At 40.7% G+C, this 15,067-nt stretch overlaps 2 protein-coding genes across 2 annotated transcripts; one reads left to right on the forward strand and one right to left on the reverse strand.

The window, feature by feature from the left end:
• Positions 1-165: 165 nt before the first annotated feature.
• Positions 166-9,258, reverse strand: LOC133115061 (uncharacterized). The gene is made up of 10 exons (XM_061224778.1): positions 9,219-9,258; positions 4,424-4,504; positions 4,226-4,344; positions 3,801-3,846; positions 3,279-3,418; positions 2,290-2,965; positions 1,648-1,896; positions 1,083-1,274; positions 634-703; positions 166-381 (listed from the first exon to the last, which is right to left on the reverse strand). Exons 3-10 carry the CDS (start codon positions 4,321-4,323, stop codon positions 281-283), a joined length of 1,572 nt encoding a protein of 523 aa, XP_061080762.1. The 5' UTR covers positions 4,324-4,344; positions 4,424-4,504; positions 9,219-9,258; the 3' UTR covers positions 166-280.
• smim22 (small integral membrane protein 22) lies at positions 8,027-14,958 on the forward strand. Its single transcript, XM_061224779.1, has 4 exons — positions 8,027-8,165; positions 9,510-9,674; positions 11,791-11,861; positions 14,462-14,958. The coding sequence occupies exons 2-4, from the start codon at positions 9,545-9,547 to the stop codon at positions 14,507-14,509; spliced, it is 249 nt and encodes an 82-aa protein (XP_061080763.1). The 5' UTR covers positions 8,027-8,165; positions 9,510-9,544; the 3' UTR covers positions 14,510-14,958.
• Positions 14,959-15,067: the final 109 nt, after the last annotated feature.

Here is a 15,067-nt window from a genome sequence, read left to right on the forward strand (position 1 = left end):
GTAGGCCTATCTGATGGCTCTGTTGGTTACATTTAAGAGGAATCAGTTTGATGAAAATCATGGCATGATGACGTTCAGATTTCACCTACGACAACAGTCAAAATGGCGGCAACTTCAGCAGGCCATGGTAAAACCAACCCAGGAAAAAATTGTAAAAGTTAAATTGGTGGAGGCGGAGGTGACTGAGCTCGACTGGATCAGAGACAGGAAGTTGGGCAGATATGGCTAAAGAGTTTGGTGAAGAATAAGGAGATAAGACAAGGTGATTGAGAGAAGATTCTCATTCTTCCCCCTCAGGGACAGAGCAGCAGCAGAGGGAGCTCTTCAGGGCTTTCCAAAACCTCCCGAAGAATCTCCGCAGTACCCTCTTCTTCCCCCGCTCTGAGAAAGACAGGAGTGTCCCTGTATGAATATCAACAAGTTCAGTGTAATCAAATGCTTTTGGGGGATTTTGAAAATACCTAATTAGCACAGTGAAATAATCATACAGAGCTTACAGAGTGTTTTCTGGATTCTGACTGGATTTCATTGAGCTGAATTGAATTTATATATATATATATATATGTACACAGTGAATGTAAAAGGAAAGATTTCAGCATTTCCCATCCAGAGCTCATTATCGGGGAGACTCACTCTGAGGGAGGACCCCAGGCTGGTCAATGTCCACATCTCCCAGTGGCCCCTTTTGCTCATCCACAGCACGCTGTAACAACATGGCACGGTATAGGACATTCACACACCACCAAAATCAGGGTTCTGTCTCAACAAAATTCATAAATACAAGTGCGCTTGGTGGGTTTGATGTGACACTGCATCGTAATCAGCGCAATGCACCGGGAAATCTGCTACTGTATACACGGAGTACCTGACTATTTTATCAAATTTAAAAAAAATGAAGTACCATCTCTGCCTCATTTTAAGTCCTGAAATTGATCAACTAAATACAAACACTACATTTGATTATTGATTATTTTGCAGTTTACTGCACTATATTGGTTTTAAGTTCATCTTTAAAAATCATTATGAAGCACATTTAAGGTTTTAGTCTCGACCGGAGTGAAAGTGCTGTGTATGTTACTTACTGCATCCTGCATCTCATCTTCAGTGTCACCCTGCTGGACCGTTGATGCTACTTCTAGGCTCTCCATGGACCCAGAAAAGTCCTCTTCTCCTGGCTCCATCACTGCCATGCCAGGGTCAGCAGGCTCCACAGGGGAGAGCCGGCTGGAGGCTTCAGTGTCTGCCGTGGTGATGGTGGAGGTGTCCTGGGTCTCCTGTAGGGTGGTTACATTATCACTTTAGTCATTTAGCCGGTTCTACAGAGCGACTTCAACACACTTTACAATCATGCCATTTTTGCAGATATTTAATGAAGCAGTTCAGATTAAGGAAACAAAGCTGCATTGTTTCTGCTTCAAGTCAAGGTTCAACCATTATGCTATACATATACCGCTGGCCTGAATATTCAACTGTAATGTTCTCCCTTAAAAAGCAAGTAGATGCCATAATGCATTTGTCTCCACTTGGTTGTTGCTGTGTACTTTATCTGGATGACACTACACTACACTTCCATGGAGTATACTGAAACATACTCAATCATTATAAAACAAATTAAATGAAGATTAAAGCACAGCGTACAGTACTTACTCCATCCTGAATGGCTTTCAGCTCCATCACAGCCACCTGTGGATCTGCAGTAGCCAAATCGCCCAGCAGGAGCTCTTCGGTGTCATCCTGCTGGACCGTTGATGCTACTTCTAGGCTCTCCGTGGACCCAGAAAAGTCCTCTTCTCCTGGCTCCATCACTGCCATGCCAGGGAGGGCACACTCCACAGGGGAGAGCTGGCTGGAAGCTTCAGTGTCTGCCGTGGTGATGGCGGAGGTGTCCTGGATCTCCTGTAGGTTGTTACATTATCACTTTAGTCATTTAGCCGGGTTTACAGAGCGACTTCAACACACTTTACAATCATGCCATTTTTGCAGATATTTAACGAAGCAGTTCAGATTAAGGGGCTTACTCAAGGGGAAAGAAGCTGCATTGTTTGCTACAAGCCAAGGTTCACCCATTATGCTATATATACCACTGGCCTGAATATTCAACTGTAAACATTACAGTTGAATATTCAGGCCAGTGGTATATATAGCATAATGGATGCCATAATGCATTTGTCTCCACTTGGTTGTTGCTGTGCACTTTATTACACTACACTTCCATGGGGGATACTGAAACATACTCAATCATTATGAAACAAATGAAATGAAGATGAAAGCACGGTGTACAGTACTTACTCCATCCTGCATCTCCATCACAGCCACATGTGGATCTGCAGTACCCAAACTTCCCAGCAGGGGATCCACCATGTTATCCTCCTCTTCTACCAGTTTCACTTCTCCCATGATGGCCTCATCTCTAATCGGTGCCGGTGTCACACTAGGGCTGGAGAAGGCTTGTGTGTCCTGGCAGAGCTGTCTGACAGCGGCAGTGACCTCTGTAGCAATGGCAGCGGTGGTGTTGCTTTCCTTGCTGCACAGCGCCCCCTTCAGGGCCTGAGAGGAGCCTACGTTGCTCTGCAGCTCGGTGAAAATGAAGGCCACCATTCCGTCCCTGGTTGCCCGCGAGAACTCCACCGTCTGGCTGAAATCAGCACGGACCGCGTGCAGCACAGACACCACCGTGCCGACAGCCATGCTGCTCAGCAGCCTCATGTCCGTCTCGTCTCTGGCCCCGTCACGGGCTCCACCCTCGTCCGTTATCACCTGGAGCAGGCTGGACACCACGTCCACCACCACGTCTGGCAGCGGCTGTGGACGTGAGGCGGGCTGGTATGCCAGCTTGTGCAGGATGTCCTTCAAGGCCCGCTGGACAACGGCGCGGGCGTCAAAAATGTCAGGAAATTTGAAAAACACAAATTCGTAACGGGAGGAGAGTGAGCTGGGCGGTAAAACACCGCCGTTCGGTGACTGCCTGCAGGGTGAGAGAGAGAAAGCATGCTGAACCACAGTCACAGAATAAGAACAGGCCAAGTTGTGAACAGGCAAATTAAAGACCTGCTAAGTAATTTTGCTTGCTTACAACAAACATACAGCTATAAGACAAAGATAAAAACTACCACGATCCACTAAGGTACTTAGTTACCATCTATGAGTTAATCCACCGCACCAACATTACCAACCAAAATTACTGAGTGGGCCTTCAAGAACATGTCATTTCCAGGGTACACACAGGGGAAGAATAGTTCCACATGCACATGTATGTTATGCGTGTGCGCAGGGCTTACAGGTCCGTAAGAGCGGCCTGGTGAGGGTTCTGGTCACAGGCTAGACGTGGGCTGAGGGGCCCCAGTCCCTGGTTCCCGCAGACCTGTCTGCAGGCCCTCTCGATCTCCTGCAGCTTCAGCCGGATGTTCACCTCCCACGTCTGTGTTCACGAGGCATCATAAGCCCAAAATCAGTCAGTGAGAGAAACATGCATTTACTGATACTGCCCCGGTGAGTTAGTGTTAACCTCTTTCTGTCCATACTCTGGTTACTGGTGACTCCACCATGGTCTGTGAGGGGTCCACAGGACCTACCTGGCAAGGTGCTATTTAAAGACCATTTAACATTTGTTTTAATGCTATTAGCCTCTTCTTACAAATTTGGAATGCCCAATCATGGTAAAACTGCAATGCTCATCGTAACTGTTTTCGATATTGTAGAAAGTATGTGCAGGAATTGCCAGGGGCGTCACAAAGTGCTGCCACTTGTTCAGCCTATTTTTTACATCTGAACATGGTATGTGCTCAGCCCAGGTTCTTTACCAGGTAAACCAGGCCATCCTCCCTGCCTGAATCTTCCATCTGGAATCTGAACACAAACAAAGTCCTCTGTTTTAATTCTCATCCCTGCACGGCCCCAGCACAAACACTGTCGGAATTAACTGAACTCAGTCCAAAGTTCGCTGAAACTGCTATAAACAAGTCTTAATCCCACAAGATAATTGGGTTTTGCGGTGACAGTAACACATTTGTAACACATAACGTACAGAAGAAGCAGCCTAAAGCTCATGCTATTCCCACATTTGATGATCCCACATTTGATGATGCAGGTGTCAATTGCCTGGGTTCTCCATCATGATTTCTACACTAAGCTCAGGGCTAAATGCAGAATTACTGTTTCACAATGGGCAACATTATTTTCAAACCCCACTGAGCAAAAGGCATTCCAAAGCCTGAGTGGTACAAACCTTTCCTTGACGATAGCTTGGTCTTCGGAAATGATCCACGCCTTCATGTCTTCCACAGTAACGTACCAGGGGATCAGACCACTCTCCCGTAGGTTCATGAAATCAGTCACGACCTCTTTCTGCAAAGCACGATCAGCTATTGTAAACACAGCAACGCTGAACAAAATCAGTAACTTTCTGATGTCTAAAATAACACACCTGCTGTCCATACTTCTTCTTTCCCCAGCAAAGCACAAAAGTTGCAATGTATTCCACGAGGGAATCCAATGCTCCATAATCCTGCAATAGTCAAGAGAAAGCAAGACTGCATTACAGCACAGAGGCTTGCTTTAGCCTTCGGATAATATAGGCCCACTTCTGGATATTTGGGAGGGATTTGCACTTAGTTTTTTACTAAAGTACAATGATATCATTAGGATACATTATCAAGTTTTTTGCATGAATTATCATACTATTAATCACCAGTAGCGTTCGTGTTGAGCTTATAGTCTTACATGTGCCTCACAGGAATTTGTGTTGACCAATACAAATTAATTAACATTTACACTCACTGACCACTTTATTAGGTATTTATTAAACTTATTTTTAACTTATTTATCTTCTGCTAATGTAGCCCACTTCAGAGAACCACGTGTTGAAATTCTGAAATGGACTCTTAAGGCATGGACTCTGACGTCAAACCCTGAGCTTGATTTTAAAAATAAATTCTGGGGAAGTTATGTAGCTCAGGATGTCAGAGATGGCGACGTCAGTGAGTGTAATTTAAACCAAACATTCGGGACGAATAGTTTCATATTAATGTTTTCAAATAAAATTAAACCTTTTAGTAATTTTGCCTGCTCCGAGTAGTTGTTTCACCAGATAGGCCTACTTTTCACAGGATGCTAATTCTTCGGAGGGATACCTACTCTTACTGGAATACACTTCCATGAAAATAACACTACCCACCTCTTTGCAGTAGCAACTCAACTCAAGCAAATATGACAATCCAGAAGCTAGAACCCGAAAACCCTTATAAAAACTATTTAGATCTAGATTTTTAAATCAGTGGTTTAAAAAATCTTGGTGAATATTACTTTATTTTGAAATGAATAACTTACCACTCCGATTCTGGAATGAATTCCGCCGAACTGGCGTTCAATGTCCATATTGAATTGATGCGGATCGTTATTGAAGCGTCGTGTATTAAATACTCACCAGAACTGTTCAAGCATTTCTTGTGTTTCGTATTTATTTATTGAATTTTGAAACGCATCTACTGTGACGTCACAACCCGAGCTCGAATTTAAAACAAAATTCTAGCGCAATTACGTATGTAATAGAAAGTGACGTCGCCAAGCAAAGCTGAATATAATTGTCATATATTTGAATATAGGTTGGTCACATCTTTGGTCTTTCGATGTTGTAGCCCATTATATATGAATTTAGGCATAAATATGAATACCAGTAGCCTATTTCTTAAACCAGGGATGGGCAACTGTGTAGTAGGCAGGTTTTTGCTGCCACCAGTTACTCTGCAAATTAGCCATATGCCCCATGACTTATTCACTCCTAAATTTGACTACAACACAATTCTACAAGACAAGAACATTTATCAGCTTCTGTGGAACACATTATGTAGACGATTGCGCAAATTAAATTATTAACAGCAGTTCAAAGTTGCTCTAAAATCCAGACAGATACCGCCCTCCTTGCCCATCCCTGTGTTATATCGCTTGGTTACACCGCCGATTATCTGCCGACATAATGAGCAACGATCACAACTACTAATTAGCATAGTGCTTTACGTCGCCTTTTTTTTCAGCGCACCGGCCGTATTTTATTGTACCAGAATTGTTCTGCATAGGCAATCACAGGTTGTATTTGCACCAAGAATTGTAAGGAAATTAGCAGTTGTTTTGTATTTGGATAGATTTTGGGGACACTTGAAGACATCTGGGTGCAGTTTTGGGAAAACTCATGTGGAATTTGAAAGCCTGTTGATATCTTTACCATATTTTGTACCCAAGTTGACATCAAGTGTTTTCACAGATATAACATAGTTCTGGGTTGGTCCTTGGCTTAGAAATTGATATATTGATTGATAAACTATAAAAACATAAGGCTCCTTGTAATTTATTTTGTATGTGTTTAATTTCAGTCTTCAACCATTTGTGTGCAGTAAATAAAAGATATTGACACTTTTATAGGACTAGTACTGAATAGGTGGAAATTTTCCTCTCGGGTGGTTAAATGTAGTTCAATGAAAATACCTATTTTTGTGATTAATGCCTTTAAACAAAGGCAAAATTAAGTCTGGACTACAAAATATACACCAAGTGTGAATGTGAAAGAAGTTTAATCGGGAAGTACATTTAATTTTTCATACTCAGGTTGACATTATTGTGTAATTGCCCCAATAGGCTATTTTTATTTCAGTTTACGATACTGTTCATGGCTGGTTTAGATTTAGTATATGATAATGTGGTTGGTAAGACATTATAATTATTATTAGGGGTTCAAGCACAAAGTGCAGGAACCCTATTTTTTAATCTAATTTTTCTTTCCTTTTTTCTTTGCTACACCTGAATGGGCATCAAAAACTGAGATATAGAGCTATGAAACTTGGAAGGTAGGTTCAGTTACTAACGATTCCTATCAGCCACATGGTGGCACTGTAACTGTTATGGGCTAAAACGTAAATGATTGGTGGCATTTACGTTTTAGCCCATAACTCCTGAACCGGTTGGCCTAAAATCTAAATTTGCAACTTGAAAAACTCACGCAATACTTGCATCTGAGACAGCATGCCAATGTAGTAGTTTCACATACTTTCACCAATAGATCACGCTGTAAGATTAATATAAATAAAATGCTATGTAACGTTAAATAAAACTCCTCAATTACCAGTCAGATTTAAACTTTGCATGCTTTTTCTGTCAGCCCCCAAATGGATGTACAATAATAGTCATATCTGAAAAGATATGGCTGCAATCAATCAAAATTCAGCCATTTAGTCATTAAAAACTTGGTAGGAATTGTCCGATAGGCAGCGAAAGGGTAATATATCAACCTTTTGAGTGCTTCAGCACATGTATTTCTAACTGTGTTTTCAATACTGTCATCAGCTTTAACACATGTCCAGGTCTGTGCCTGGAGAACAAACGTGCTTTTAATGACCCACCATATCCCTCTTATTGGATTTCAACAAATGTAAATTTATTGAAAAACACCTAAAATGCTTTTTCTCCAAGAAAGGGGGGGATGTGCAAGAGCTGCGGAGGGGCAGAGGATTCGACACCAATATTTTCCCCACTGGCCAGCAAGGCCAATGAACTTGATTGCCCAAATGGAAACTGGAGCCTATCCCAGCATACATTGGGCGAAAGGCAGGAATGCACCCTGGACAGGTCGCCAGTCCATCGCAGGCGTCTGGAGTTATAAAGCAATGTCACAATGTTTTCTTTCCTAACCCTAACCCTAAAGCCACATTTTATGGGACGATTTAATTTGAACTTAATCCATTGAAACAAACTGCAACATTTAATTTAGAATACAATTTAAATACCAAGGCCTATTTGTCGCAACGTAGGCGAATCTACAAAGTGCTTGAGCTAATGAAAAACGAGTTAAATCCATCTGCAAGTGGAGGTCCAAAAATGTTATATTAAATAACACATATCAGAAAGAATGGTATTTGGCTCCGCTTTCATCAGGTTAATTACTTTGTATGGGAATCTGTTAACTATAGCAGAATTCCGCCTGATTTCACCGCTTTCGTGAACTGCCACTCCCAGGTCGGAAGTAGGCCGGGTAGCCAGTGTAGCATGCGCGCTACACACCTCACCTGTGTCCCTTATTTGCATAGGCCTACGTAAGCCATTTTTTATATTTGTGCCAGCCGCGACGGTTGCTTAGAGCTACCCGGAAAAGAAAAGAATAAAAATAGAAAAGATCACAGGTAAGTGAATCGGAGTTATTCTATGTAGCCTGATTTACAGAAAAAGCTAATTTTACTACAAGAATAGTTACTGTGTATTATCGTTCGTTTATGACAATAATCGAAAGAAAAGTTAACCTGTTTACTTTCCACGTAGGTTTATAGACTTTATTTTGTTTCCGCTTTAGTACAACACGTCGATTTAATCACTCCACGTCGAAATTAAACAAGTTTTAGGTGTAGTGTGGAGTATGTGGGAAAGAAATATGTAGAACTATAGAATGTTCTGTAGTTCTGTAGCTATAGATGTTCATCTGGCTGTGTTCACGTCACGAATCAAGCCTAAACAATTTATCAAGCTGTTGCGCGTTGTATTAAGACTGCTTGGAGAAATCCCAAACGACTTTAACGTTCATATGTTTTGATTTAGTAACGTTAATGTTTACGGTAGCCTACATACTCAACCTAGTTTTTATTGGATAAGAAATCAACATTAAAACAAAATCCTCCAAAAAAACATAATTCGGTAGCAGTGACTTAAATTGAAATGACATGTTTACGGTATTTATTTCAGAAGGCCTCCATTAGCCTCCGATAACATACTCGTTTTGGAAGGACACGATTTGCGGGACAGCCCATTTAGAATTTGCTCGCCTTAACGTCGTTATGTTAAATAAAGGAAACTGATGCAGTATCAGTGTTCAGGGCGGGGTATACCTGCTCTACTGTCACCTGCATGGTTAGGCTCATAATTATGCTGCCCGATGTGGAATAATTCAAATTTTCATTTTAACACAGCAGTTTTCACGCTATCTTTTTCAAGTAATGCACTTCATTGATTTTTAGAAAAGCATGACCCTACCCACCACCGGCACTCATTACATTACATTATTGGTATTTGGCAGACGCTCTTATCCAGAGCGACATACAGTTGATTAGACTAAGCAGGAGACAATCCTCCCCTGGAGCAATGCAGGGTTAAGGGCCTTGCTCAAGGGTCCAACGGCTGTGCGGATCTTATAGTGGCTACACTGGGATTCGAACCCCCCAACCTTGCCTGTCCCAGTCATTTACCTTAACCCAGGGGTCGGCAACCCTGGTCCTGGAGAGCCGCAGAGTGTGCTGGTTTTTGTTTTCACCTTAATGCCAGCAACTGATTCATACCCAAGAAACCAGGTGAGGCGAGTTAACTGTGTAATCCACTGCTTTAATCGATCAATTAAGTGCTGAGTAACGACAAAAGCCAGCACACCCTGCGGCTCTCCAGGACCAGGGTTGCCGACCCCTGCCTTAACCATTACGCTACAGGCCGCTCACAATGAGGTAATAAAATCAAGGTTATTTTTCATTGTGCCTGTCCCCCAGCTGTGCCTGCACTTGGACTCTATCGGATATCGGTCATGGCGCAGCAAATCACAGAGGAAGAGCTAAATGATCAGCTGAAGGATGTCCTGACAAGGCTGCAGTCCAAAGACCTCTTCCAGTCCGACTGGGACATCGCTGCCTTTGCAATCTTTTTCATCTTCATTGGTAAGGAACAGATCATGCTTTTAGTTGCTGCAAGATGATTGGCTGATTAAATATTTACATTAACAGGCTGGTGTACAGGTCTCCCTAATAAAGTGATCACTGAGTGTATCTTTAGAAAACAAGTAAAACGGAAAACAGAAATGCTCATGTTGCTCAGTATACTGACAGTCTCAGAAAAATGTTTAAAGCTACAACTGACCTGGGCTTTAATAAGTGTAAATCATTCCATTCAAGAAGTAATGCTTAAAATGATCTCATGTCAAACAACAATAGCCACAACTCATGAATGCCGTCAATCAAAATATTCTTGTTTGAAGTCAGACCTTACTCCAGCTAAAAATTGTATTCTCGTTTTCTTTGACAAGCTGTTGTGTGTGTGTGTGTGTGTGTGTGTGTGTGTGTATATATATATATATATATATATATATATATATATATATATATATATATATATATATATATATATACACACACATATACATACATATACATACATATACATACATACATACACCAGCCATTGTAATGCCAGCAGGTCATAAAGGTGTAAATATGTAAAATGTCCTTCACTGCACTCAACATTGTGTGTGCCAATTGAAAATGGGCCTATACAATAATCCTTTTTAGAAGCTCAATATCCTTTTTTGATACTCAAGAAAAAATCTATTTCCATGAACATTGCACAAAAGGTTTTTTGTACAATAGGTAAGATTTATGTGTTAAAACATTGTTGCATGGGTTTAAATTCGGGTTTTAAAATATGCAGTTGACAGGCCGGTACTGTACCAAAACATCATATAGCTGTACAACATTGGTTTTAATTGGCACAAATGGCGTTTCTGTTATGTTCCTGAGTTTGTCTGTTAGTTTATCAGTGTTTATTATTGTTATTCTTGTAATTTATTATTTTTCTTATCTTATCTGGTCTTCTGTTTAGTCATACATTACTATTCATTGCATACGTCATTCCCCTGTGATATCTATGTCTGAATGTTTCCGAGTCAGAGTCACTCCCCTGTCTGTGTGCTTCACTATTCGGGTGGTTTCTGTAGTTTCCGGGTTTTCAACATTTCTTCCAGTCTCGCATTCCTTACTTCCGGCTTCTTTCACTAGTTAATGTTGTAAAGCACTGTTCTTACTAACAACTACTAATTTAGATATTGTACAGTACTAATTATATTAATACACTTACTGTCTGTCTAACTAATAAACTAACAGTCACTTAATTTGGGCAGTTTAGATTTAATCACGTAACTAACTCACTAATGTAAGACATTTTAGAATCGGCATCACATGACACAACTGACCCAGTTAGCAACCATAGTAACAGTGCTCTGCACTTGGGCATTCTGAAGAACACCATCTGTTCCAAAAACAAAATGCTAAATTTTGCATCATGACTGCATGTAACTTATGATAGCAGATACAGGAGTTGTGTAATTGTCCAAAATAGATGCAATAGTTGCATTGTCATCCAAAATGATTACATTACATTATTGGCATTTGGCAGACGCTCTTATCCAGAGCGACGTACAACAAAGTGCATACCCATAACCAGGGATAAGTTCGCTGAAAGACCCTAGAGGGAAGTACAATTTCAACTGCATGACGATGACACATATTAAATCATATGTGTCATCGTACTATTAATACAATGGGTGTCATATGGGTACAGTATGCAGCCGGGCTGTTGCATCGGATTAAATCCCAACCCCTAACAACTCGGATGTACTCTTCAAGGATTCAAGTTGTATCTATGTGGTCACGCGAGGACTCTTTCCTCTCGGGTCCTCATTGCACTTGTCCCTGGGTTTTTTAATTTTAACTTAATTGAACGTCGCTCTGGTTAATGTAATGTAACTGACCCTTATAACTAACCCCTAACACTACATTCTAACACTAAACGCTAACCGCTATCCCTAAAGACTAATGCTGCGTTCACACGGATCACGCCAGACTGTAGACATCAGAACACCATTTTTGGGACAGGACGGGACGGCATGGCAGCTAATAAAACATACAGTGCTACCGCGATATATATAATACAGCATATTTAAAACATTAGCCCTAAACCCTAATGCTGAACCCTTGACTATCTTCCCTTGCTGTCTTTAAGGTGTGGTGCTGCTCCTGGTTCTCCTGGTTCTCGTTCGCTGCTGCTGCTGCTGCTGCTGTGACTCAGAGAAGGTGAGCAGTGAGGGAGCCTCTGTGTTTAAAACGATCTGATAAAAGACATGAGCTTTCCTCCTTTCCCACCCTCCTAGTACGGCTAAAAAGGAGAGTTGATTCAGCCATGAAAACTGTAGCCCTGGGGCAATATTCACCCACCTTTTAATATGCTAATATTAATATTTTAATATCGCAAATAAAAGTGTTTTTGGCAAGCATAGTTATTCCAAATCTAATGTGTCCGAATAAAGGGTCATGAGAATTGTGTGGCACACAATCAAAACGAATTTGCCTGTGGCAGCCTCATTTCTGATGAGCCCTATGCATGTACTGGCTCTTAAGATGCTTCTCAGTGAGAGGACCGGTTCTATAGAATAGGCAGCATGCACCCCATGCACTAATGATGGAATCTCCTTGGTTCTTCAGTCATCTTTGACCATGTTTGACGAAGGGCCATGAAATACTGTTACTGACTGATAATGTGCAAATTCATGCTGATTAATTGCATATGAATTACATATAGGACATACATATGTATCTGTGGGTATATACAGTTTCTGTATATGAGTATACTAGTATTTATATGTAGGAATGAGCACATTGTTTTATATTGCATGTGTATGAGGATCATGGGGGGGGGGGGGGGGGTGCATGCCTGTTTATGTATTGGATATCCCTTGTTACAAAGAAAAATAAAGTTAATTACAAAAAAGTATGTTTTTTCAAGTGGGTGATCTTCAGACACAGAAACCTTTGCCTCTCAATTTAAGCAGGGACTAAAAAGTGAGCATGGTAGCTTTGGTCAGCTTTCCTATGCAAAACACCAAAATTTGACGTATCTCAATATCTCACCTGTTTAAAAACCAATCTCAATGACATTTCGCATGTCTACTGCAATGGCGATAGGCTGGCCAAATACCGATTTCTTTTTTTTTCGTATTGCTACATCATAACTGTTAGAAAAATTCAGACTTTACTGGCACAAAAATAACTCCAAACAAATCAATCAACAAGACATGTGTGCTCTTTCGTGGGGAGACACAATGTTAACTTATAAATCAGGCTAGCATCTCCAAGTTTGAGTATTTCTGAATTCTAAATGACTAATGGAACAATGGATCCAGTTGATTCAGTAAAGGGTGAAACTATAGTTTTGACATTTATTAAACATCAATTATAACCTCCTTAGTCCTAGCTAGCTGCTGATTTGTCGTACCGAGCTAGCCATAAATCTATCTACCTACGCTAAATCGCGTAAATCATAAACACTGACACGGTAGATTGAGTTCGCGATGTGGAAAATGGCTGTGTTCACAACTCTACGCATCATCGGATTGATGGAGACCGGAAGTCATTCATTCCATAACATTTTGGGTTGCCAAATTGGTTATATTTTTGTTTCAGGAAGGTTTTGTTTTAGTTAATAAAAGGCAGTATGCCAGATCCTTCTTTGTTTGATCTGATCTGTCCACCTTGACTGACCATTTTGATTTCATTAGTATAGAAAACATTTGTTTATTGAATTCCAAGAGGAATTCAGTAAACATAAAAATACATTTTTTTACTATGAAAAAATTCTGGCTTGTTGTAGGAAGTGGGCTGTTATTTCAGTTCCATGATCCAGCTTTTCTTTGTTAATTTTTGGAGGTCTGGCATATATAATCTATTCTTTAGCTGACTAAAGAAAATCTGTTGGCAAGCCCTTCTTCCCCATATCTTAAACATGGTTTCTTGCCAAAATTGGCATTTTGCTGTTCGTGGATGATACATTCTTGGTCGGATTGAGTTCTAAAGCAAAGGTTGATCAATTTAATTTCCTGTCTTTTGAAGCTTCAGGCAAAAAAAACAAAAACATTTCACTTAAATTGTTTTCACTTAAAACGGTTTTTGTGTGATTCATATTCTTTATGTTAATGCTCAGGTTCATGAAGGAAGCATGTTACGGCACTGGAAAAACATACTGTTCTTTTGCCTGTGGTAGCCATGTTTTTGGATATTGCCATGAAACCTGGTCCATATAATGCCTGGTTTACATAAAAGCTGGTTCAAATGTGCTTCTCTCTCTGTCTAATGGTGAAAGGGGTATATTTCATTGAATGGGCATGCTTGCAAATGCTGGAATTTGATGTTCCCTCTATTCCGACATGCTGTACTTCAACTGCAGATTTCCTTTCAATTTAGCTGGTCAGGAGGACCAATTTATGTCAATCAGAATTACACTTCATGAGTTTCGCTTTTAATATTTGTTTTCAAAAAGTATGGGGAAAACTCGATATTGGGGATGTCATTGCCCCGAGAGGCACATATTTTCTTTGTGAGGAATGGAACCTAGGACCACTGTGTATGTCTGGCAATACGTCATGAGAAAATTTGCAGTTGTACTATAGTGCCACTCTGGTCATTTGGTAAAATGTGATCTTATGGCACATGTTGGCTCATTATAACAATGACCACATTTTGGCAGACCCTCTACGCATTTTAGCTGGAGAGTCATCAGCAAAAACATCACCTACAGAGTATGGACCCCTAAATACTAAATGCTGCAGCGTAATCAGTGTATTTTGGTGTTGTCTTGGTGCTATGTGCATTTACGCTGCTGTTTTTTCCCCCTCCGACAGCCACGCAGGACAAAAGTGGGCGTTGACAATTTAGCAATGGAGCCGTAGAGGGTGCAGGGAGTGGAGAGGAGGCCTGACTGACTCCTGCCAAATGAAGACATGAAAAAATATGTAACCTGTTAAAATGGGTTTCACCGCATATTATGATTATGATACTGCGGTATTGGAAAGTGCCATATCACGGGTATAACCACTCTACTCTAAATCCCTCATGGATGTGGAAAAAGAGCTCTGGCATTTGCTTTTGGAAGTTTTTAATGTGTATGCTGACCCCCCCCCCCCTAATTAATGCACTGAATCACACTGAATAATTCCTCAAGGAAAATGCTGTCTGCCTTTTTTTCTGTTTTTGATGTGAAGTGAGAGCTGACTTGGTGTAGCAGAGAGCCAATGAATGTCACAACCACAGAAACAAACATTGTTATGTGGGAACTGTTGACTCCGTGTTTTCTTACAGATATTTTGCACTTTTATATTTGATTCAAATTTAGCATCTGTGAACAAGCAATACAATTTTATTTTTCTTGGTTTTACCTCTGTACCCTTTTTGGGTGACAAATTAAAAAGAACAAAAGACTCCTCTCTACTTATGAGCGACTGTACTTT

The sequence above is a fragment of the Conger conger genome, chromosome 16, assembly GCF_963514075.1.
Source record: "Conger conger chromosome 16, fConCon1.1, whole genome shotgun sequence".
In the NCBI taxonomy this organism is placed as follows: Eukaryota; Metazoa; Chordata; class Actinopteri; order Anguilliformes; family Congridae; genus Conger; species Conger conger.

Coding starts and splice junctions, on each gene's coding strand:
- LOC133115061 (XM_061224778.1), bottom strand. CDS start 4,323: ATGAACCTACGGGAGAGTGGTCTGATCCCCTGGTACGTTACTGTGGAA. Junction 2,966..3,278: donor CAGGCCGCTCTTACGGACCT/GTAAGCCCTGCG, acceptor CTCACCCTGCAG/GCAGTCACCGAACGGCGGTG. Junction 382..633: donor GCCTGGGGTCCTCCCTCAGA/GTGAGTCTCCCC, acceptor TGTCTTTCTCAG/AGCGGGGGAAGAAGAGGGTA.
- smim22 (XM_061224779.1), top strand. CDS start 9,545: ATGGCGCAGCAAATCACAGAGGAAGAGCTAAATGATCAGCTGAAGGAT. Junction 9,675..11,790: donor AATCTTTTTCATCTTCATTG/GTAAGGAACAGA, acceptor GCTGTCTTTAAG/GTGTGGTGCTGCTCCTGGTT. Junction 11,862..14,461: donor GCTGCTGTGACTCAGAGAAG/GTGAGCAGTGAG, acceptor CCCCTCCGACAG/CCACGCAGGACAAAAGTGGG.